The sequence below is a fragment of the Ovis aries genome, chromosome 5 (genome assembly GCF_016772045.2).
Source record: "Ovis aries strain OAR_USU_Benz2616 breed Rambouillet chromosome 5, ARS-UI_Ramb_v3.0, whole genome shotgun sequence".
NCBI classification, from domain to species: Eukaryota; Metazoa; Chordata; class Mammalia; order Artiodactyla; family Bovidae; genus Ovis; species Ovis aries.
In genome coordinates, this window is record NC_056058.1 from 69,894,162 (window position 1) to 69,920,395 (window position 26,234).

Consider the following 26,234-nt stretch of genomic DNA (forward strand, 5'->3'; position numbering starts at 1 on the left):
GGGCAGGAGGAGAAGGGGACGACTGAGGATGAGATGGCTGGATGGCATCACTGACTCGATGGACATGAGTCTGAGTGAACTCCGGGAGTTGGTGATGGACAGCGAGGCCTGGCGTGCTGTGATTCACGGGGTCGCAAAGAGTCGGATGCGACTGAGCGACTGAGCTGAACTGAAGAAACAAAATTTCTTCATTGTTTAAAAGTGTTTGAGCTGAGGTTTCCATTTCTTGCCATAAAGAGTATCTCGGCTGACACAACAGTTCAATGAAGTTGGATAGTTCCTTACTGAAGGTTCTCCCAGAATCTTTATTATTAACGTTCATTTGTTTGACTCAAGAGATTTATAAAGTAATTATTATTTTCCAGGTTTAATTGGCTGTGGGTTCTGTTCTTTCAAAGTTCATCCCACAGGATAAGATCTAGTGTGACTTCTGGGTTTTACAAAAGTAGAAGCTCAGACCCAAAGATTTCAAGGACTTTTCCAAGCTACCACTAGTAGTTAGATACAGATCTGGGCCTAGAGTATAGGCCTTCTGACACCAAGGCCTGCGTTCTTGCTTCAAGTTCATACCACCTCTCTACAGAGATGTTCCCTCACTGAAGATAAATCTCCAAAAGGAGAATCTAATTATTCTTTTGCAGCGATTCCAACTTCCTATGATATTGTAAAGTGAAAGTTACAAATTAGGGGGCTCAAAGGCAAAGTAAGAATTTTAGGTCAAATAAAATAGGTCTGAAGTTTTAAAAAGTGTATCAGTTGTCAACACTTAAAAAATCAGGTTATTTCAGGACTTGCCTGGAGGCACAGTGGTAAGAATCCACTTGCCAGTGCAGGGGATACAGGTTCAGTGCCTGGTCAGGGAAGATCCCACATGCCAAGAAGCAACTAAGTCTGTCTGCCACAGCTACTGAAGCTTGTGTGCTCTAGGGCTCACAAGCCACAAATACTGAGCCTGTGTGCCACAACTACTGAAGCCCACACGCACTAGGGCCCAGAGCCACTACTATGAGCCTGTGGGCGGCAACTACTGAAGCCTGTGCCCCTAGAACCTGTGCTTTGCAACAGGAGAAGCCACCGCAATGAGAAGCCCACACATCAAAATGAAGAGTAGTTCCTGCTTGGCACAACTGGAGAAAGCCTATGCAAAGCAACAAAGTCACAGGACAGCCCCCACTCCAAAAAAAAATCAGGCTATTTCAAATAAAACTGTTAATTTCTGCTGCTGCTAAGTCACTTCAGTCGTGTCTGACTCTGTGCGACCCCATAGAGGGCAGCCCACCAGGCTCCGCCATCCCTGGGATTCTCCAGGCAAGAACACTGGAGTGGGTTGCCATTTCCTTCTCCAATGCATGAAAGTGAAAAGTCAAAGTGAAGTCACTCAGTTGTGTCCAACCCTCAGCGACCCCATGGACTGCAGGCTACCAGGATCCTCTGTCCATGGGATTTTCCAGGCAAGAGTACTGGAGTGGGGTGCCATTCTAGCTCCCCCTAATATCATTCAAACAATCTGGCAACATTAGGCCTGTTTTTCCACATGGTAAGCAGCTGGAGCTCAGTGGCCAGTTCTGTCTCCTAAGATGAATGTGTCTCAGTTTGCCACAGTTCCCACCACTCCCTGTTGCCTCCTAGCACTGATGTCAAGTGTCAGTTGCCGCCAATCAGTACGTCAATAATATTGCTTTCTTTTTTAATATCTAGTCTATTCCATTCAATCACTTGCCTGGTTCTTATAGTCAATTACTTCATAATACTGGAAAAATTAAAATTTCCCAAATTGAGATACTATAAAATCTTTCCAAGATTTTACAAGTTTGGAATAACACCGAGTTAACCAAAGATGAACAGATTTGTTGTAATCTTTTCTTAGTCTTTCATGAACCATGGGGAGTCTAGGAAGGCCAGTGTACATTTCTCTGTTCATGAAATTTTTTTTTTCCCAGAGACCATTTCTTGTCACTATCATTCCACTGAACACACTTTGGGAAATACTACCACAAAACCCCCTTATGTAAACAATAAGAACCTACTATATAACAGAGGTAACTATACTCAACATCTTGTAATAATCTATAAATGGAAAAGAATCTGAAAAAGAATACATAGATATGTATAATTGAATCATTTTGCTGTATACTTGAAACTAACAGACTGTGAATAAACTATAGTTCAACTACAGTTCAGTTGAAAAAAATAAGAATTTGTATTTATATTATCAATAACCAAAAAGTCTTCCCCAGTACATATAGCATGATATAAGCATTCCCAAAGTAATTTTTAAGTCCTGACAACTATGATAATCAAGTATTGAAATAAATTGAACTTAGATTCTGGTTTTCAAATACTCTTTGGGTTAAACTATGATTCACTAAAATAATTAAGAATGATCAAACCCATTATTATTACTAAACATTGATATGTAACAATTTTGAGAAGATACCTCTGAAATTATATTATTAAGAAAAAAATAAAATGATATTATATGTTTGAAAAAATAAAAAAGAAAAACCTTTATGCCCCTCTCTACCAGTAGCCTGGGAATAAAGGTCCTTTTCTCTGGGTTGTTATCACCTCCATTTATTGCTGTTCTTCTAGAAGTTATTTTGAGAGCAGAATGACAACAGCCTGGCCTGTATCAGGCCAGCACCCAGCACAGGTCAGTCTGACTGATGCTGAAATTACCCCAGAACAGGCCCATTTTTATGGGATGCTCTGAACAGAGCAGGGAGAGCAGGACCAAGCTGACTGAGGTCCACACGTGTCCCTGCTTCACAGGGCATCTTCTATGGGAAAAACAACAAAGGAAACAAAGGAGAAAGACACACACACACACACAAAAGCCCAAAACCAAAGGTAATGGGGCAGTGGAGGGAAGCGTGTTGAATGGTGACAAGACAGCAACAATGCTTTCTTTAAAAAACGTCTCCTTGGGAAAAGTGACACACTGCAACAGCTATTTTTTTCTCTCTTAATAATTTCCTTATTCAAAGCTGAGGAATGATTCAATCTCAACTCTAGGTATTCAATGTGCTAGTCACATTCAACAGTTAGATCTAGCCGGGGGGGAGGGGTGAGAACCTCAAGGCTTCAGGATGATATTCTTAGGTATGCAACTGTGGCCCTGCGGGCACAGGAAGCAGAAGCTCATCTTTTGCTGAGGGGAGGGTATGGAGGTTCTCTTAGGGGTGCCCGAGGGACAGCTGAGTCCCTTGCATTACGTGATCTCCTGAGAAGCTTCCCCAGGCTACAACTTTCTGAGTGGAGTCTGGCTTTTAAACCCTCTCATCAGTCAGCTCTAAGTCGATAAATTACATGTTTTTCCCCAGGGAAGAGGGCTTCTTAGAAAGCAGCAGCCCCTGAATAGCTGTGAGGCATACCCTAGAGCAAGCTCCTTTCACCCCAAGAAGGACCAGAGTGACAGTACCAACTTCTGCTAAACTGGGATCCATGGTATCAGAGGGAACAAGTCAGAGCGACGGTGCTTCTCAGGAGAGATGGACTTTATTCTTACTTGGCAGAAAGTCAAGCCCTCACCTGCTGCAATTGACTGACTCATCTAAGGCGTCTCATTGCCAGACCAGAAAGCACTCTTTGTCACTGAAATCTCACTGCAAGCCCAGACTCCATTCCCTTGCTTCTTTCTGGGCTACAGGAATTGTCATAAAGTTGAGATACGTGATAATTCGACTATCTTCCCTTACTGATTGGGAGCATGTCCTTTTCCCAACAACCCAGTCTGGCTATTGACTCAATGGAGTATTTCTAAAACCACAGCATATATAAAATTATGTTATATAGCATGGCAAGACAAGTGGTGAACCGTTTTTGTTTGGGTTGGGACATTGGAGAGGGAGCTTAAGGGCAGTCTTGATGAAGCTAATATGAGTTTTACATTCTAAAAATAAAGCCACGACAGCTTGTATACTGACTATCGTACAACAGGAGCAGTGCTAAGTACTTTATAAGGATTATTACACTCAACTCTCATGACCACCTCAGGAAGTGTTTCAGTTTTACAGATGACAAAATGAGTCTCAGAGAGGTTAGGTCACTTGCCTAAGGTCACACAGAGTTAATGACTGATGGAGACAGAGTTCAATGTGGGCAGTGTGTCCGGGGCCGATTCTCTAATACTGTGCCTACTACTCCCCTCAAAAACAGTGATGCCACTTTTCTCTGAGGGTCTCTAAACATGCTCCAACATGCTCATGGCCACACTCAACCAAAATGAATGTGAATTTATGCAAGATTCTTAAACACCTAACACATTTACACAGCAAAGGAAATGTCACATAAATAAAGATCTCCTAGTTTTAATAAATGATGGACTCAAATCTCAATTTCTTTTGTTTTCTGTTTTTCCCCATTGTGGAGAATCAAACAGCTTCACTACAATGAAATAATGCTATCTCCCTACCCCATCCTTTCATAAACAGCTGCTGCGGTGGCAGCAGCCACAGAAAGATCAGAGCTGGGGTCAAGACTTCCCCGGGTGTTTGGCTTTACCTGCTATAGACGAGGCACTCTCGGCTATTGATCACTTTATCAGATTTGTACCTCCGGAGGTCTTCCCAAGCATCCTTGATGGCAGTGACCGCCAGGATGATACAGATTGGTATCACGCTCACCTCTGGCTGGAATGCATTGAGCACGGGGATAAAATTCAGAACCACGATGCCCACAAAATAGAAGTTGGCAAACCGGTGCAGCTGCTCGAAGATGTTCTTGGGTATAAAGGACAACACGGTGTACTTGCTGGTCTTGATTTGATTCCCACGATAATGTCTGTTGGGGTTCTCTTTGTGGGCCCATCTTTCAAAGAGCAGGTTGGAAACTACCACTCGCTTCTTGTCTTCTTTCCTTTTCCGCCTTTTCTTGCCTTCCTTTCTCATCTCTGCTCAGTCCTGTCTCTAATTCTTATAGTAGGACACTCGAGTTTCCCATAAAAGAGGTTCTTTTCTGATCATTTCCATTGTTCAGCTGCCAGCCAGTGATGACATCTTTGACTTGCCTTCTTGGCTGAAAATTTTTCTCTACTTTCAGAAGGAAAACTAAAAATAAAAAAGCCGGTATATAAACACTAAGGGAGAAGGATGACAGGAAAGAGCTTGCAGAGAACAGGTGTGTATCCACTGGTTACTTCCTTCTACTGTTGAGACTCCACCTGTTGGAATGCAGACGTCATTCACAGGTAGCTTCCTTTTCCACCCCAGGCAACCCAGAACAGGTGTGCCAACTCCGGGTCCTAAAACCTACCTGGTTAAGTTCTAAAGGCAAGGATTTACAGCCAAGAGCCACAGATGCTATAAAAATGGTACACATTTTCTGGTTTTGGAGACATTTCTCATGAGTCTTCAAAGAGCTATTCCTGAAGTTGGTCTCCTGAGATGATTCAGTCAATTTCAGAGTTTAATTCTTAAAGAAAAAAAACACAAAACTATCTATCTCTCTTGTCTACTATTTGGCTGTGCCAGGTCTTAGTTGAGGCACTTGAGATCTTCATATAACACTTGGGACTTTCAAATGTGGCATGCAAGATCTTCAGTTGCAGAATGTGGGATTTACTTCCCTGACCAAGGATTGAACCTGGGTCCTTTGCACTGGGAGCATGGCGTCTTAGCCTCTGGCCCACAGTGGAAATCCCTAGAGTTTAAGTCCTGAGCTTTCTATCCTCCTCTTGATAATGTAACATCCTAGGTTTAATAATATGGTGTTTATAAAGAAAGAAAGTGAAGTCACTCAGTCGTGTCCAACTCTTTGCGACACCATGGACTGTAGCCTACCAGGCTCCTCAGTCCATGGGATTTTCCAGGCAAGAATTCTGGAGTGGGTTGCCATTTCCTTCTCCAGGGGATCTTCCCGACCCAGGGATCGAACCCGGATCTCCCGCATTGTAGGCAGACGCTTTACTGTCTGAGCTACCAGGGAAGGCCTAATATGGTGTTTACATAGTTAAATTAAGGTTTCTAAATCTCAGTACTAGTGACATTTTGAGCAGGATCATAATCTTTGTTGTGGGAGGTTTTCCTGTATATTATAAAATGTTTAGCATCATCCTTGGTTTTACCCACCAGATTCCTTCCTTCCCAATATGGCAACCAAAAATGTCTCCAAAATATTTCAGAAGTTCCTTGCATAGGAAAATAGCCCTGGATGAGTATCACTGAATTAAGTGAATTAAAAAAATGAAAGTGAGAAGAGAGACCAGCTTTTTGAGGATGCTAATAAGTTTACACAATCCATTTGCCACAGAGAAAACAGAGGAATACTTGCCCTTACCGTTCGTATATCTGGATGTTGGAGCAGTTTATCTGTCTATCAAAGCGGTATCTCCTGAAGTCCTCCAGGCCATCTTTGACCATGATGATGAACAGGACGATGGCCAATGGTAACATGGTGATTTCCCTGTGGAAGACTTCCAAGGTGGGCATCCAGTTCAGAATCACCAGGAACAGGAAATAGAGGTTAGCCCATCTGGAGAGGGCAAGAAAGGTGTGAGTGAAAACTATGGAGAAGAAAAAATATGGTTGACACACTATTTCTTCCCTTCTACTGGCTCTTACTAACTAATATGACATTCTCTTTCAGTGTCACCTTGAACATCACAGTAAGGGCTTTGAAGTCAAATCCATCTAAAGTGAAGACAGTACTATGTACTTTATAGGTTTCCTATACATATTACATGGGAAGATATTTACTATGTATGCAATAGAGGGTTCCAGAGTATAGTAGTTGCTCGATAAATGGTAGGTGCTAATAATTACAAAATTTAGGATAATGTCTGGATGCATACTTTGCTTTATAATTAAAATGTAATTTTGCCTATATTATCTCAAAACAATGACTTGCAAGTTTTAAGCTTTCCAAGGTACATCTTGCTCCCTCTAGCCACAGGGCCTCCATACATAAAGGTCTGTCTGAAAGAACATTCTTCCGGCTCCCTTTTCTGACTTCTCTCTGCCTCTTTCCACCTGGTTAATGCATTCTTTTCTTTCAGATTAGACTTCTACTGTCCCTTCCTCCTAGAAGTCTTCCTTGACTTTCCTAACTAGGCCTGATTTCTCTTGTATTCATTCTAACAGCAACACCTACCTCTCCTTGGAAGTGCCTATCTGAATTACAGCCTACACCAATTTATATAACTTCTGGGCTTCCCAGGTGGCACTAGTGCTAAAGAACCTGACTGCCAATACAGGAGACATAAGAGACACAGGTTCAATCCCTGGGTTGGGAAGATCCACCAGGGTAGGAAATGGCAACCCACTCCAGTACTCTTGCCTGGAGAATCCCATGGACAGAGGAGCCTGGCAGGCTACAGTCCACAGGGTCACAAAGAGACATGACTGAAGTGACTTAGAATGCATATAATTCCTAAAATTAACATCTGGTTTCCTTCATTAGCCAACATAGTCAGGACAATGTGTCTTTTTGTGTGTGTGTGTGTCTCCTTCATATATCTCTAATACACAACACAAGAGACCTAACACCGAGTCAGTTCAGTTCAGTTCAGTCGCTCAGTCATGTCCGACTCTTTGCGACTCCATGAATCGCAGCAAGCCAGGCCTCCCTGTCCATCACCAACTCCCGGAGTTCACTCAGACTCATGTCCATCGAGTCAGTGATGCCATCCAGCCATCTCACCCTCTGTCGTCCCCTTCTCCTCCTGCCCCCGATCCCTTCCAGCATCAGAGTCTAACACCGAGTAGAAACTGATAAACATTGCGTGAGCAAATGAACGAATGACAAAGCCTCCCAAGGCACACGCATCTGGATACTAAAGGAAAGGGAGCCCAGAAAGCAGCACCTCTGAATTCACCCAAGTCGCAAATGCAAGGTTAAAGCACACAGCGCTCAGCCAGGCGGTCGTGTACCTGTGAAACTGCTCTAGGAGATTCTGGGGCAGGAAGGTGAAGAGGGTGTACTTGGTTGTGCAGATTCTGTTGCTGGAGTATCGCCTGGAGAACTTCGCCCAGTCCTGGTGGAACGCGTGATTGTTGGGGAAAACGACCCGCTGCTGCGCGGGGTTGTAGTTCCGCGTCTCCTTCTCTGCGAGCAGCAGCGGCGTGGCTTCTGACGGAGACTGGGGGCAGCCATCTCTGACTCGCCGCTGCCACCGGTGCCAAGACGAGTCCACTGAGAGGGCCATGTTCGGTAGCAAGCTCCGGTCTGAAAAAGGACACAGGAGGTTACCGTGGTCAGGAGAAATATGCGTTGTGTCAGCTTAAGACATGGCTATGCTTAAAAGAAACAGGTGGGATATTGGCCCATCCATGTGTCTATCCAAAACCAAGATAGGCTGTGGAACATAAGGTGAGAAAAATAGGTTTAATTCCTATAATCCTTATATGATAGAGTGAGAGACGTTCAGCAAACAATCACATAAATAGTGATTTCCCTGGTCATCGAGTGGTTAAGAATCCACCTGTCAATGCAGGGGACACAGGTTCGATCCCTTGTCCAGGAAGATTCCACATGCTGGGGAACAACTAAGCCTATGCCCCACAACTACTCAGCCTGCACTCCACAACAAGGAAAGCCACTGCAGTGATAAGCCTGCACACTGCAACTAGAGAAAAACCCCTGCTTGCTACAACAGAGAAAGCCTGTGAGCAGTAACAAAGACCCATCACAGCCAAATAAAAAAATAATTTAAAAAATCACATAAATAAAAGTACTATGAAAGCACTTAAGCTGGTGGGTGGTATGGGGAGTAAGTATACTCACTGGGGCAAAAGCATAGCCAGGAGGGCTATGGCCCCAGGGATCAGAATTCTAGCTCTGATTCATGCCTGACTTCAAACTGTCCCTTCACCTCTCTGGTGTTCAGTTTCCTCACCAGAATATGAGGAGATCTAGTCTTGCCTGGAAAATCCCATGGGCGGAGGAGCCTGGTGGGCTAAGAGTCGGACACGACTGAGCTACTTCACTTTCACTTTTCACTTTCATGCATTGGAGAAGGAAACGGCAACCCACTCCAGTGTTCTTGCCTGGAGAATCCCAGGGACGGAGAAGCCTGGTGGGCTGGTGTCTATGGGGTCGCACAGAGTCAGACATGACTGAAGCGACTTAGCAGCAGCAGCAGCAGCAGCAGCAGTCTGACTCAACTTTTTCCACAAGCTTTTTGTGAGGAACAAATTAGACAGTAAGTGGAGATGTGTCTTAAGGGGAAAGATATTTATTCTTTAGGTTTTCTCTCTCTCTAAAGTTTTTGATACTGATGATATTTAAGAGAACCTCATCTGTGGTCAGAACCTCACAAGAATAATTGGTGAAACAAAGGAGAAAGTTTATTTCTAGGAAATTTGGGCCTGAGGTGAGTAGACTTCACTAAATGTGCTTCTATGAACATGCGGGGGTTTTCTGATTTGGTTGTCAGGGGCGGGGGTTTCTTTCTCTCCTTTCCATTTGGTGGTTTCTAAAATTGAGTGCTTAGTCTGAGATGGAGGAAGCAGGCTTCTTTTTCTAGGGTATTCCAGGTTCTGAGCTCTTCTAACAATGTATTGACTAGAGACATATTAACACATCTTTTTTACCTGAACATTATTGGCCAGAGACATTTCAATATTCACTCACATAACAAATGACTAGCCATAGGCGTTAATTTTTGCAAAAATCCCCCAGTCAATAACATGTTAATAGAACCTATAATCAAGCTTCCAAGGTTCCTTTTGGCCATATTTTGCTTAGAGATCCAGAAGAATCTATTAAAATACATAATTTATAAGGCTAGAAGTTGTACAGAGTTTTCTTCTCACCTAGTAGGCTTGCAGGATGATTTTCTTTTGAATAAATGGATGAGTGAATATCAGGTATTATTAATCTCACAGTGACCAACTCCATCTGTCATTGAAAATGGGATTCACTAAAGGAGAAAAAGTTCTATTTCTTGTTTAAATGGTAATATTTTATCTTCCTGTTGCTCCTATGATCTGACCCTTATCCTAATTCTCCTCATGACTTTAATCAATCCAAATGATTTCCAATTCATAGACCCCAAGGCTGCAAGAAGCTCTTCGGAGATTTAAGTGAGCCCTTGTATCAAGCATGAAAAAGTAAACGCAATTACTGATGCCCATCATGATGTGACCAAAAGCAATATTTTGACAGCTGATAAGATTGAAATAATAATATATATCTTTTTCCTCATTATTAAAATAAATGTCCCTTTTGTGGATTCTTTTTTATAAAATATTATTATTGTAAAAGAAAAGGAAATGAAAAGATCATTCATGAATAGAATAGAAAATGCAAATGAGAAATCTTGCCTTGGCTAATGCCATACATATGAGACATCTCTCAGTTTTATGTGATAAGATCTTCATAACGGAAGATTGGATTGATATGGGAGATGCAGGTATTTTAGGTAAGGTAATTTAGAAAGTCCATTTATCATATCATGTTCCTTTTTTTCTTTATTAACAATGTTAACTAAGCTTCCATAAAAATAAAGCAGATATAAAATGGATGTCAAATTAGTAGATGAAAACTTGATGAGGAGCTGAATATCTGCATAGCTTCAAAGACTCTTTCCTTCAAATTATTAATTACAATTGTTTTAAAAAAGAGAAGTACTTTGTAGTAGAGAAATGTGGTAGACACCAGCTTCTCCAAGAGATCAAAGCAAACATCACCTATTTGGGGATAACTTGATATCTTAAGCCCCTTGACACAATATACTGAGAAGGACATCGCTTCTGTGGAAGTCACAGGGAAACAATGAAAAATCTCAAACTGAGGGCTAGTCTACAAAATAACCAGCTTAGGTTTTCAAATGTCAAAGGTCAAAGAAAAGCAGAGGAACAGTTTGTGATTAAAGAAGGTTAAAAATGTCATGTGAGATCCTGGATTGGCTCCTGGACAGGGGGAGATCAAAGAGATATAAAAGACATTACTGGACAATGGAGAAAATTTAAACATGAAGTGTGGATTAGAAACAGGATTTTAATAATGTTAACTCTCCTGATGATGATAAATATATGGCGTTTATATAAGAAATTGTTCTTGTTTGTAGGAAATCCATCCTAAAGTAGTTATGGGTAAAGGGGCAAGACATTTCAATGATTCAGAAAACAATACTCTTAACTGCTAAATTTAAAATGGATAACCAACAAGGACCTACTGTGCAGCACAGGAAACTCTTCTCTATGTTATGTGGCAGCCTGGATGGGAGTGGGGTTTGGGAGAGAATGGATACATGCATATGTGTAGCTGAGCCCCTTTGCTGTTCACTTGAAACTATCACAACATTGTTAATCAGCTATACCCTAATACAAAAAAAAAAGAGTTTAAAGTTGGGGAGGAAAAAAATACCATCCTTTGGGGAAGAGTCCTCAGACTGTCTTCTCTGACTACCAACTGCAATGACACCAGAGGTCAGCTTCTAAGCTGTCCAGGCTGCTGGCACAGGCAAGAGTCACAGGGAGGAAATGCAAACAGGCACGGAGGTGCTGGATGGCTGGAGGGATGAGTCCTGTCTCCACCAGCCCAGGTCGATCAGGGGAAGTAGGTAGGAAGTTAACTGTTAATCAGCTATACTCTGATACAAAATAAAGTTTTATTTTATTTTTTTTAAGAAAAAAATATGTTTGTCTGTGTGTGTGTACATATATGTGTATATAGACACTATTAGTTAGCTAGAAGGTTGTAAGAGGGTGTTCCAGGTAGAACTGGTTCTTGAAACAAAATTCACAGGACTCTCCCACAGAGGCCATAAAGTAGGGGACAAGCAGAAAAAGGCGAGGGTGTAGAGATGATAAGGGCCACGTGGCCTATTAAGGCTATTTATGATGCGGAGAGGAAGAAGCCCTGGAGACTGTCCCTCAGGGACCCAGGGACCAGAGCTGTGGGCCCCAGGCTGTACTCTGCTGGATGCGCCAAAAACGGGCTGGAGGGGGCAAGATGGACAAACTCCTTGACCCACTGCTTCCCCCTTGCTCCTGATAAGTTACTTCCTTCCAAAAGTAGAACAGGAAACAAAGGGGGGTTGTGTAATCCTTTTATCTGAGGTGTGGTTTTAACTGCTTTCAGAAAGGGAGGGGCATATCTGAAGCAACTCTCCAAGGTTCTTCCAATTGTAAAGTCTCTCTCTCATTCTAATTTTTCAACATGGCACCTCCCACTAACAATAAACTTGGGAATTATTTTATTTTGCTAATTAACACTCAGGTCACCTCTGCTTGTAGCAGTAATCCTCTCGGGTATTAATATCACTTTTCCACTGGGCAGGATTTCCTCATGGGTCTAAAATACTGGGTTAATTACAGTTTGTTAACAAATTTTGTTCTTATTCCCAAATTTACTCCTTCCTGCTTGGCTCACATTTTCAATTAACTCTAGTTCTTTTCTTTTACATTTTAATGAACTCAACTAAACCCCATCTTTAGAAAATTCCATTTTTTATTATAAGGGTCAATTAAACAGAAGCCTGGTGGGCTACAGTCCATGGGGTTGCAAAGAGCCGGACACGACTGAGCGATTAACACTTTTACTTTTCAAACAGTTATTCATTGAAACAAGCAAACAAAAAACCACTTATTGAACTTTTTGTTTTGTACCAGGTGAGTAAAACTTAGACATCTATCCCTTTCCTCTTGGAGCTTGCATTCTAGTGAGGCTGAGAGATTTTATTCTACTATTATTTTTAAAATTTATTGATTTTTAATAACCCATTAATTAATTTTTATTTCATGGTTTCTGCTTTTTGCATTCTATTTAAGAAATTGTTCCTATCTCTAACATCATGAACATATTCTTAATTGACTTAGGGGAATTCCTAAACTTTAGCTGAGAGATTTTAAGCACACACTGATAGAAAGAAGTACATATTCACTAATCAGGATAAGGGCCACAAAAGAGAAGAGGGTACTGTGTGACTGCAAGACAGAAGGATATGACCTTGTCCCTGAGCAGGTAGAGTTCATTGAGCTGAGATTAGGGATTACAGGTAACTGGATGAAATAGCGAGTGTGTGTTATATGTGTGTAAATACATGTGTATGTGTCTGGAAGTAAGTGAGCAACTTAGCAAGAAGTCACACATGCAAACCTCCTGCACCTAGAGAAAACGTGTTGAATTTAAAAATGGAAAGAAGACCCAAGTGGGACTATAAACGGGAAAATTGGTTACTAGAGAATTATTTTCCCTTCATGTACAGTTCTCTACAAAGCATATCAGTTGGTCAGGGCCAGGGGAGGGGGTGATCCTATAAAACTAAATTTAATCTACACTTTGATTCTGATAAATAGTACACCATCCTGACATTAGAATTAATTAGAATGTAAGAAAGTTCGGTGGGTTTTTAAAGCACTCCACCCTGAGGACAAATAGTATAAACTCACAAAAACAATTTCCTGTTAGACACTGAGTTAAACAATAACCACCATAGAAGAAATAGTCTAGGGTTAATGTGTCTTTAAATCATTTAATTACATCAGTTTTCCCCAAATTGCAAACATTCTTGAGTCACCTTTCCGATTCCTGCTGTACCGTAATATTATTTGTTTTATTAAATGCAGTACATTTCAAGTCAACTCACTTTTAAAAAGCTTAATCACTTTTGGCTTTGTGCTAAAACATTAATATTAGAAATTAGGGCCTGACACACATTATTTTTTTAATAGATACTAATTTAAGACCTACTTTTATCAAAATGAAAACTGTTGGCCTGTTACTACTACATTTGCTCCAGACCATCTATACCTCTGTTTGGTGTCTGGGAATCAGGTTCAGAAATATCACCAATCACTCAGTATCAGTCATTTTCATTATCTGAAGCTTACCAACTACTGCAGGAAAGGCTGCTAATATGTTTTTTAAGGTGTTTGTTTGTTCCCTATAGAAGTTTTGGGGAACAAAACTCAAAACAACAAAAGCAACAACAAAAGGTTTTTCATCAGCCTCAAAACAACAAAGGCAACAATGAAAGGTTTTTCATCAGCCCTGAATTAAAGAAAAAATCTACTGACCACATTCCTATCCATTCCCCAAACATTTTACTAGATCAAGGAAAGATTTTCAATAAACACTCTTATGAATTTCTTATTCATTTTGCCTTTTCCATTTATTTTGATTGGATTTGCTTGAGGAAATGGCCTTCACCCTATGTAGTTGTCTATCTACGTTACTCATACCCATTTTACAGATGAAGAAACAAAAATAAAGGAAATAGAATACTGTCTCCATAGAAACTGTCATTTCTTTCTACTCCTTTTCAGGAAAACCTGCAATTACTAGAATCCAAGATATAATCCCTTCACCTTCTCTCACACACACTTCAGTATTTTGAACCCAGGGTATGTCATATTTTAAGGTTTTTTTTATGATGTAGACCATTTTTAAAGTCTTTATTGAATTTGTCACAACACAATTACTTCTATGTTTTGGTTTTTGGCCACAGGGCATATGGGATTTTAGTTTTCCAACCCGGGATTGAACCTGCACCCCCTGTATTAGAAGATGAAGTCTTAACTACTGGACCACCAGGGACTTCTTTATGTCACATTATTGATATGGTTATATAGTGTTATGTTTCTTTTTTTTTTCTTTTTACCCTCACAATATAATTCAATTGATAGCATTTTTGATTCAAGAAAATACGTTTAGTTGCAGGCCAGAAAACAGAAATCATGGTTTGACAGCCATTCACTAAGGTTTCTAGCTCTGGGACCTGCCCAGGAAAGTTCAGTAAAGCTTCCTATGAAAGGAATGGTCAAAGGGGAGAATGGTCAAAAGGGAGACCTTATCCTGCAGCAGAGTTCAGCTAGGCTAGAAGCCTCGAGGACAGCTCAATTTCAGAGCCTTCACTGGCCATGCACTCAGCTACAGGAGTTTACATACAGCTGGTGTGTGCTCACAGTTCCTGCAGGCACCGGACGTGCTCTGTCCTCCCCAAAGGGAAGGGCAAGAGCTGTGATTGTGCCTCATTCACAGACTACAAAACGTGTCCTATAATTAGGATGCCAGATGCTGCCTTCCTCCAGAGAGGAAGCAATACTGAATAAGAACTGAGTCTGAAGGACCTTGCATAGAGTGGGGTGGGGATGGCTGCCTTTAGAGGTTGGTGAAAGTGGGGACTAGCGTGAAAGGAGTTGGGGAGTGAGAAAGAAACAGCAATCACCTTAAATATTAAAATTAAGCAAGGGATGCAGTTCTGTAGAACAGGGTTCCCCAATCCCCAGGATCTAAAGCCTGATCTTCCAACTGTGATGGAAGCTGATGCAATAATAATGGAAATAAAGGGCACAATAAATGTAATGCCCTTGAATCATCTCAAAACCATCCCCATCTCCCTGGTCCATGGAAAAACTGCCTTCCATGAAACCAGTCCCTGGTGCTGAAAAGGTTGCGGACCACTCTGTTGAAGATAATGAAAATACTTGACAAATGAAATCCTTATAGATGAACCTGTGTGGGAAAGGAATAATCAAAGACAGATTTTTACAAGACTTAGGTATCATAACATGCCCCGCTCAGAATTCATCATAAGTCTAGTTGATGCTTTTTACCTGATTGATTTTCTGTTAGCTTCTAAGTCCATGAAAGCCTTACTCCAACAGACTTTCAAGGATAACTATTTTTTTAAACAGATGAGATTATTTTTGTAGTCTGCCTTGTTAAACGTTATTATCCCCCAAGTTCATTAGTGTTTATGGTATCACCAGTTATATAGCAAGTTGATTTCCCATTCAGTGTATATGGAGCTCAAACCTCATTCATGGGCACTGGATGGGGGTAATCCCATTGCCTACTTGCCATCTCCATTAATTTGCTGGGTATCACAACTTTAACATATCTAGAAGTCTTGGATTCTCCCCAAAATTCATTTTGGTTACAACAGTCCTTATTTTCATGAATAGCACCTTCAATTACCCAAAGGATCATTGCGATTCGGTCATGTCTAACTCTTTGCTACCCTATGGACTGCAGCACACCAGGCCTCTCTATCCTTCACCATCTCCTGGAGCTTGCTAAACTCATGTCCTTTGAGTTGGTGATGCCATCCAACCATCTCATCCTCTGTCATCCTCTTCTCCTGTCTTCAATCTTTCCCAGCATCAGGGTCTTTTCCAATGAGTCAGCTCTTTGCATTCGGTGGCCAAAGTATGAGGGTTTCAGCTTCAGCATCAGTCCTTCCAATGAATATTCAGGACTGATTTCCTTTAAGATCGACTGGTTGGATCTCCTTGCAGTCCAAGGGCCTCTCAAGAGTCTTCTACAATACCACAGTTCAAAAGCATCAATTCTTCGGCGCTCAGCCTTCTTTATGGTCCAACTCTCACATCTGTACATGACTACTGGAAAAACCATAGCTTTGACTAGTGGAAACTTTGTCAGGAAAGTAATGTCTCTGTTTTATAATATACTGTCTAGGTTGGCCATAGCTTTTATTCCAAGGAGCAAGCATCTTTTAATTTCATGGTTGCAGTCACCATATGCAGTGATTTTGGATCCTAAGACAATAGTCTATCACTATATCTATTGTTTCCCCATCTATTTTCCATGAAGTGGTGGGACCAGATGCCATAATCTTAGTTTTTTTGACTGTTGAGTTTTAAGCCAGCCTTTTCACTCTTTTCTTTCACTTTTATTAAGAGGCTCTTTAGTTCTTCTTTGCTTTCTGCCATGAGGGTGATGTCATCTGCATATCTGAGGTATTGATATTTCCCGCAGCAATCTTGATTCCAGCTTGTACTTCATCCAGCCCAGCATTTCGTATGATGTACTCTGCTTGTAAGTTAAATAAGCAGGTTGACAATATACAGCCTTGATGTAATCCTTTCCCAATTTGAAACCAGTCTGTTGTACCATGTGCAGTTCTAACTGTTGCTTCTTGATCTGCATGCAGATTTCTCAGGAGGCAGGTCAGGTGGTCTGGTGTTCTCATTTCTTTAAGAATTTTTCAGTTTGTTGTGATCTACACAGTCGAAGGCTTTGGCATAGTCAATGAAGCAGAAGTCGATGTTTTTGTAGAGTTCTCTTGCTTTTTGTATGATCCAATGGATGTTGGCAATTTGATCTCTGGTTCCTCTGCCTTTTCTAAATCCACCTTGAATATTTGAACGTTCTTGCCTCTTGTACTATTGAAGCCTAGCTTGGAGAATTTTGAGCATTACTTTGCTAGCATGTGAAATGAGTGCAATTGTGCAGTAGTTTGGACATTACTTGGCACTGCCCTTCTTTGGGATTGGAATGAAAACTGACCTTTTCCAGTCCTGTGGCCACTGCTGAGTTTCCCAAATTTGCTGGCATATTGAATGCAGCATTTTAACACCATCATCTTTTAAGATTTGAAATAGTTCAGCTGGAATTTCATCATCTCCACCAGCTTTGTTTGTAGTGATGCTTCCTAAGGTCCACTTGAGTTTGCATTCCAGGATGTCTGGCTCTAGGTAAGTGATCACGCTATTGTGGTTATCTGGGTTATGAAGCTCTTTTTTGTAGAGTTCTTCTGTGTATTCTTGCCACCTCTTCTTAATATTTTCTGCTTCTGTTAGGTCCATACCATTTCTGTCCTATATTTCTGTCCTTTCCATCTTTGCATGAAATGTCCCCTTGGTATCTCTAATTTTCTTGAAGAGATCTCTAGTCTTTTCCATTCTATTGTTTTCCTCTATTTTTTTGCATTGATCACTGGGGAAGGCTTTCTTATCTCTCCTTGCTTTTCTTTGGAACTCTGCATTCAGATGGGTATATCTTTCCTTTTCTCCTTTGCCTTTAGCTTCTCTTCTTTCCTCAGCCATTTGTATGGCCTCTGCAGACATTTTTGCCTTTTTTCCCTTAGGGATGGTTTTGATCACCACCTCTTGTACAATGTTACGAACCTCCATCCATAGTTCTTCAGGCATTCTATCAGTTCTAATGCTTTGAATCCATTTGCCATTTCCACTGTATAATTGTATGAGATTTGATTTAGGTCTTACCTGAACGGCTTAGTGATTTTCCCACTAGGACCTAGTCAAAGGATCTAGTCATTACCTCTGATTTTTGCTTCATTTGCTACAGCCAATCTCTTTTTGGCATATCCATTTTTGTCTTCTACATATTCTTCAAATCCATCTGCTTCTCAACATTTCTACTGTTTTCTAATAAAAGGCATTAGCATCTCTTGTCTTGGATGAATTGCAACAAACTTTTAACTGGCTCCTACAGTCTTGCTTGTTCCCTTTCCAATCTAGCCTTCACACAGCAGCCAGAGCTATTTTTCTAAAGTGCAAATTAAATCACGTCAGTTCTCTTCTTATGCTCTTTATGGTTGCCTTTGCACAAAACCTAGACTTCTCATTGTGGCCTACATTTCTTCATATGATGCAGCTCCTGCCTACTTCTTTCCTTCCTGCTTAGTATTCTCAAATACTCAAGCTCTCCTTCTCTCTCCCTCTTATTTCTAGGTGCACGGATCTAGGTATTTAGCAGTTCCATAAAAGCTCTTTTTTTCACTTTTATATATTAGTCAGGCTAACCTATGCGAGGGGCTTCCCTTGTGGCTCAGTGGTAAAGAATCCCCCTGCAAATGTAGGAGACATGGGTTCAATCCCTGGGTCATGAAGATCCCCTGGAGAAGGAAATGCAACCCACTCCAGTATTCTTGCCTGGAAAATCCCATGGACAGAGGAGCCTGGTGAGCTTCAGTCCATGGGGTCGAAAAGAGTCAGACATGACTTAGTGACTAAACAACAGCAACAAAAGCTATGCTAGCTTGTGAAACAAATAAGGCTCCAAATCTCAGTGGTTTAGCACAACCTACAAAGAGTCTAGAGGTTCATATAACTTGCTCCCATCCAGAGACTCATGGATCCAGACTCCCTGTCCACATCATGATCTCAACATGTGGCTTTAAGTGTAGCCATAACAAGAAACCATAAGTGAATAACATTAGTTTGCTCAGAGTCAAATGGCCAGAATCAGTCACACAGCCTCACCCTGACTGCAAAGGAAGCTGGGCTACTTGGGAAGCACAAAGAATCTTTGGTAGATATTAGCCATTCTCTGCCAGGTCCCAAATTAAAAGACATTTAGTCGGAGAGTTAAACAACAGATGAATCCAGTGAAGGCTATTGGAATAATGTGGAAGATGACAACATGACATGGTCAGACCTGTCATTACTGCTGTTAGCTGAAAAGAGTTTACATTTTCCAAACACCCTGACACCTTTTACTTGGGTGTCATACTTCAAATCTGAGGCCAAGAGATAGCCCCTAAACTCTTGTCTTTATACTTTCCCCTGAGCTCGGCCACTGATGCAAAGGTCAGAGTATTCAATGCCCTCCTGGCATAGTCTGTAGATGGAACACATTCTATGCTGCGGGCGAGTCTCTAAAGTTTAGCAGTTACTTTAAGATTTTTTTGATGGGGATAAATTTTAAAGTCTTTATTGAATTTGTTACAATACTGCTTCTGTTTTGTGTTTTGGTTTTTCTGGCCATGAGGCATGGGGGATCTGAGTTCCCTGACCAGGGATCAAATAAAAATGCCCCACATTGGAAAGCAAAGTCTTAACTACTGGACCACCAGGGAAGTCGTGGCAGTTACTTTTAAGATAGATATATTATAAATTTGTCTAAAGTCATTACTGATTTCACAATAGGATTTTGCTACTATGCATTTTCTCAATCCATGATTACTAAGTGTTTGTCGCTCAGTTGTGCCTGACTTTGTGTGACCCCAGGAACTGTAACCCGCCAGGCTCCTCTGTCCATGGAATTTTCTAGGCAAGAATACGGGAGTAGGTTGCCTTTCCCTTCTCCAGGGGATCTTCTTGGCCCAGAGACTGAACCCAGGTCTCCTGCATTGCAGGCAGATTCTTTACTGTCTGTGCTACCAGGGAAGTCACACAAAAATGAAAATTACAGCAATTTTCAGGTAGAGGTTGTAAAGTTCTCTGATGACAAAAGGGATCTTTGGGCTCTGAAAGGTTGGAAATACTGGTGTGGTAGTGGGAGCCCAAGAGTGCAGACGGGGGACTGGGCTCAGTGCTGAGTGACTGATCTGTAATGAGAGTTCCTGACCTAACAAACTAATTATAGAAATGAGATGTACACACAGGACAGGGGAATGCATAGGCTATCAATAGGGAACTGAATAAGTGCAGACAGCAAGCCGTGGTAGTTGTCATGGATAGAAGAAAAGCTGTTTGAATAGAAAGGACAAGGAAAGCCTCCTGGAAGCAGAAGTGGCCAGTTAGTGAAGATGAGGGCTTGGGTGTCCAGAAGCAGGCATGAGTTCAGAATCTGAAAGAATAGGCAAGTAAGAAGCCCCATCTTGATAGGGATTGCATTGAATTTGTAAATTGCTTTGGGTAGTATACTCATTTACACTATATTAATTCTTCTGATCCATGAACATGGTATATTTCTCCATCTATTAGTGTCCTCTTTGATTTCTTTCATCAGTGTTTTATAGTTTTCTATATATAGGTCTTTAGTTTCTTTAGGTAGATATATTCCTAAGTATTTTATTCTTTTCATTGCAATATGACCCAGCAATCCCACTGAGGAAACCAGAATTGAGAGACACATGTACCCCAATGTTCATCGCAGCACTGTTTATAATAGTCAGGACATGGAAACAACCTAGATGTCCATCAGCAGATGAATGGATAAGAAAGCTGTGGTACATATACACAATGGAGTATTACTCAGCCATTAAAAAGAATCAGTTCTGATGAGATGGATGAAACTGGAGCCAATTATACAGAGTGAAGTAAGCCAGAAAGAAAAACAGCAATACAGTATACTAACACATATATATGGAATTTAGAAAGATGGCAATGATGACCCTGTATGCAAGACAGCAAAAAAGACACAGGTGTGTATAGCAGACTTTTGGACTCAGAGGGAGAGGGAGAGGGTGGGATGATTTGGGAGAATGGCATTGAAACATGTATACTATCATGTAAGAATCGAATCGCCAGTCTATGTCCAATGCAGGATACAGCATGCTTGGGGCTGGTGCACGGGGATGACCCAGAGAGATGTTATGGGGAGGGAGGTGGGAGGGGGGTTCATGTTTGGGAATGCATGTACACCCGTGGTGGATTCATGTCAATGTATGGCAAAACCAATACAGTATTGTAAAGTAAAATAAAGTAAAAATAAAAATTTAATAAAAGGAAAAAAAAAAAAAAAGAAGCCCCATCTCTCATCCCCACCCCTCAGACCTAATGAATCAGAAGCTCCGTGGCTGGGGTGGGAAACCTGCTCTCTTAAACAGTTCCCAGAACATTCTAGGACAGGGGTTGGCCAACAGCAGATCTGGAGAAGCCCTGCCCTATGCACTCCCATGTATGGGAGCTTCTCTGGTGGTTTAAATGGTAAAGAATCTGCTTGCAATGCAAGAGACCCAGGTTCAATCCCTAGGTTGGGAAGATTCCTTGGAGAAGGGAATGGCAACCCACTCAAGTATTCTTGCCTGGAGTATTCTATGGACAGAGGAGCCTGGAAGGCTTCAGTCCATGGAATCGCAAAGAGTCATATATGACTGAGCAACTAACACTTAACTTATGCACTCCCATACTTGCTCTCCCTTGAAAATAACTTTTTCCATTTTCTCCTCTCTACTCCAAGCCTGATTTCTCATGTCTCTTCCTTAATAAAAGACAAAACATTTTGGAAAATGAAAAGACAATGTGGGCAATCTTATCTTTGCAAGAGGCAGGTAAAATGAGATGCATAATTTCATTTTTTATATCCCCCCAGGCAGGAATGTGATTTCACTTAAAAGTTGTTTTATAGATTCTTTTGGTTTGTTTTACTGACAAAATAATTAACTTGGATCTAATTAAAAGTGAATAAATTGCTCACAGAAGCTGAATAAATCAGTGCTGAGCTGAAGGGTAAAGAAAGTTGTTCCAAGTCTGCAGGTCTAAAAGCAATTAAAAGACAATAGTACACGCTGATGGGCTCAATTCACTTCACTCAAGACACATGCATGCTTATGTGAGTTGCATGCTGACTAGCAAGCACAGGAAAGCCTGAGGTGGGGGCAGACAGGGAGCAGGACCTGGGAACTTTGGGAGGAGCCTTCTACAAGGTCAAATGGACTAGTCATCTGGCATATGCAAAGAGTGTAGGACTGGATTTGTTAAGTGGGGTGAGAAAAATGAATATTTTAACAGGTGGTTCCAGAGTTTCCTTAGGGAGGGAACATCTCCTGATTAGCACCTGGGGTTAATGGCAAGGGGACAAGAATTAAGTGGAAAAGAGAAAAGAAACAAGGGAGACTCCGTTGGCAAAAGCATGAGAAATGAGATTAAGCTGGCAGCAGGTTGGTTCTTGGTTGTCAAAAAAAGGCAGAGGGGCTATTTTTAAAAATTGAGGTATAATGGACATATCAAAATAACATTATATATTTCAGATGTATAGCATAATGATTCTATAATTGTATACTTTGCAAAATGATCAGCCCAAGAAGTCTAGTTAATATCTATTACCATATATAGTAACAAAATGGTTTTTTCTTCCCCCTTGTGATAAGAACTTTTAAGATCTAGTAGTCTCAGCAACTTTCAAATATGCAATACAGTATTATTAACTATAGTCACCATGCTGTATGTTACATTCCCATGACCTAATTTAAGTTTGTACCTTTTGACCCTCTTCAGAGGGCAACAGAGGATGAGATGGTTGGATGGCATCACCGACTCCATGGACTTGAGTTTAAGCAAACTCTGGGACATAATGAAAGACAGGGAAGCCTGGCGAGCTGCAGTCCATGGGGTCGCAGAGTCAGACATGACTTAGTGACTAAACAACAACACATTTCACCCCCTCACACCCACCTCTAGCAACTGCTAATCTGTCTACATTCCACATGTAAGTGAGATCATACAGCATTTGTCTCTGTCTGGCTTGTTTCACTTAGCATAACCCATGTTGTTACAAATGATAAGATTTCCTTATTTCTTTATGGCTGAATAATATTTCATTGTATAAATGGTACTTTAAACAATATTCACTTACAAATATGTATGACATTATAATATGATACACTATCCATCCAAGTTGCTTTAAAATTGTTAGTAAAACTTTACAACACAGAGTGGCGTTGACTGATTGGTATCATTTGATTGCGGGTAGGGGTCTAGAAGTCAAGGAGGAGTCATCCCCATATTTGGCTCAATGACAAGGGGAGAAGCTAAAAGAGCCATAAGAAAAAAGAGAGTGAGAAACTTAGCAAATGCTGGAAAGGAGAACTAGAGGTGACTGGGAGAAACATCAGTCCCACAGGAATTCACAGAAGTCGGGGAGGGCGGAAGTGATGGTGCAGGGTTTTCCATAGGATATGGGATGGGGTTCAACTTGACTTCACGTAGATTTCAAAGGGCAGAGTAAGACGCCATTGACATGTGGCTTACAGATCCTGCTAACAAGCTGTGTGACCATGGGCAGGTCAGTTACTCTGAATCTTAATTCTTTTCTCTATAAAATGGAGGAACTGGACCAGTAATGGCATGGCCCATGTATATCTCCCACACTTTCACTTTGTCTTTGGTTCACTGTACCTTTTCTGAAGTCAAGGGTATGAGTGACCCTGATGAGGGATCTTGACAGATGGCAGATTATTTCCTCCTCAGATGCCAGCCTATCCATAAAAGGAAGTGACCTCACAGCACATCATTGTTAAGTGGCTGATCTTTTCTCCTTTCAGAAATGGAGCTTTCTTATCTGCTTTGGCTGAGTTACTCTCTTGTACATGTGTTGGACTGAACATTCTCTTATTTCCAAAGATATTCTCTTATTATAACTAATGCTCTCCTTTTATTATTTCTCCTCTGTTACTAGATTAATATATTAATGGACAAGGTTCTCAAAAGGCCTCCATATGTTCCAAACTTCGATTCTCAAAGTAGGGAGAACTTCAGGAAAGATCCATCCATCTATTGGACATCACCATTTGGACATCACCATTTGGACATCACCATTTGGACATCTCTTGAGAATATCAAGCTCAGCTTGCCTCCAAATAAACTCATTATCTTTACTCCTACATCTACTCTTACCTCCTATTTCCTATCTCCATGGAATGGCAATTCTACAGTTTCATTTCTCAAGTTTTTGATTCTTCTCTCATTCAATGTCCCTAATTACTAAGTTCTGTTGGTTGTAACTTCTATACATCTGTCAGTCCTGTCTTTTCTGGGCTGATTACCACCATACCAGTCCAGGCCACTCTCATCTCTTGTCTTGATTACTTATCATAGTTTGTCCTTATGCTTCCAATTTTTCTTCCCTCCAGTCTGTTTTTCCACAGTGAGGTCAGAAAGATGTCATCACACTGTCAATTCATTTATGTCATAACCTTGCTCAAAACCCATTCTGGCTTCAATTTCCCTCAGACAGGGTAAGGAACAAAACTGTAACATAACTTACAACTCCTTACCTCCATCAACTAGAGATGGCCTCTCTTTGTAGCCTCATCTTTTGCTAATCTCTCATTTGTTCATGCTCTATTCTAGCCAAAGGAAATTATTTTATTTGCTCTTGTGTCTGTCTTTCTCTGTCACACCAGTGCTGTTACCATCAGCTCCCATCCCCCCAAAGCCTAGCTAATTTCCATTCATTTTTTAGGACTTAGATGTCACCTCCCCCAGAAAGCCATCCTTTGTCTTGTTGTATATTTGAGATACAACATTTCAAAAATAATTTCATTTGATGAGCTACTCATTCACCTCATAGTACTCTGACCTTATCCCATCTTAGCTCCTAGTTCTGTATCACAGATGTGTATAACGGACTTTTGGACTCAGAGGGAGAGGGAGAGGGTGGGATGATTTGGGAGAATGGCATTCTAACATGTATACTATCATGTAAGAATTGAATCGCCAGTCTATGTCTGATGCAGGATACAGCATGCTTGGGGCTGGTGCATGGGGATGACCCAGAGAGATGTTATGGGGAGGGAGGTGGGAGGGGGTTCATGTTTGGGAACGCATGTAAGAATTAAAGATTTTAAAATTATATTAAAAAAACCATAATTACCTTTAAAACGCAAAAAAAAAAAAAAAAAAAAAAACTTTTGTATTTGTAGGCATTGAGTATCTCTATAGAGTCATCCATCACCACTTTATCCACCAGTGTGTCCTGGAAGCAATCAACACTTTATACCTCCTTTCCCAGTGCGGTAATAAGCACCAAGACATGCTTGACTTTTCTAATAAAAAATTTATATATCAATATTATTAATATTTTAAAAAAAATTCAGAGAACTTCAACTCTATTACAAGTGTACCTTGGAGATATTGTAGGTTCAGTTCCAGACCACCTCAATAAAGTGAATGTTGTTGCAAAATAAAGTGAGTCACAAGAATCTTTTGGTTTCCCAAGGCATTTAAAGTTATGTTTATAGTACACTGTAGCCTATTAAGTGTGCCCTTGCAGTATGTCTACGGCTACTGACTGATCACGGTGGTGCTTGCTAAAGATTGGGGTGGTTGTGGCAATTTAAGAAAACAACAATGAGGTAGGTTTGCTACAAACGATTTTTCTGTAGCATGAAATGCTGCTTAATAGCATTTTATCCACAGTAGAATGCCTTTCAAAGTTGGAGTCAATCCTATCAAACCCTGCCACTGCTTTATCAGCTAAGCTTATGTAATGTTCTAAATCCTTTGTTGTCATTTTAATAATCAAGTTCAAAGTCTTATATGGGTGTGGTCTGTGGCACCTCAAAACAAATACGATGGTAACATCAAAGATCACTGATCACAGGTCACCATAAGAAATATCACAATAATGGAAAAGTTTGAAATCCTGGTAGAATTGCCAAAATGTGACACAGAGATATGAAGTGAACAAATGCTTTTTGAAAAGTGGCATCTATAGACTTGCTCAAAGCAAGGTTGCCACAAACTTTCAACTTATAAAAAAATGCAGTATTTGAGAAGTGCAGTAAGATGAGGCATGACTGTATTCCCTTTTACCTTCAAACAGTTCTTTGAGGTAGGCTAGGTCTGTACCACAGTGGTTCTCCCCAGCTGTAGGTGTTAAGCTCCTCAATACACCCATTCAGGTAAATCTGTGGTTAAGGAACTTTAGAACTCATAGAAGTTCCCTTTCCTTGTGAGTAAATTTGAGAGTGTAATACAAAATATTTTGAACAAAGCAATCAACGTACTGTACTACACAGTGTCAATATCAATGACATTTACCTTTTAAAATAACCATAGGTACAGTACACTTTCATTCAGAATCTGCTCCCTACAGCCTTTTAATGCTCGCCTCCCCTAAGACAAAAAACTTGA

General features: G+C 40.8%; 1 protein-coding gene across 3 annotated transcripts in view; it reads right to left on the reverse strand.

Annotated features, from left to right (window-relative positions):
- ATP10B (ATPase phospholipid transporting 10B (putative)) overlaps positions 1-26,234 on the reverse strand; it is a 386,386-nt gene that overhangs the window by 132,542 nt on the left and 227,610 nt on the right. For 2 of the 3 annotated variants that reach the window (XM_060416606.1, XM_027970475.3), the window contains exons 3-4: positions 7,869-8,163; positions 6,277-6,471 (exon numbers count right to left, since the gene is read on the reverse strand). In XM_060416606.1, coding sequence (XP_060272589.1) covers positions 6,277-6,471; positions 7,869-8,143 — 470 coding nt within the window. In that variant the 5' untranslated portion in view covers positions 8,144-8,163. Of the gene's footprint in view, positions 1-4,503; positions 5,152-6,276; positions 6,472-7,868; positions 8,164-26,234 lie in introns of those variants that run through there. The other variant, XM_012178897.5, reaches the window with a different exon arrangement.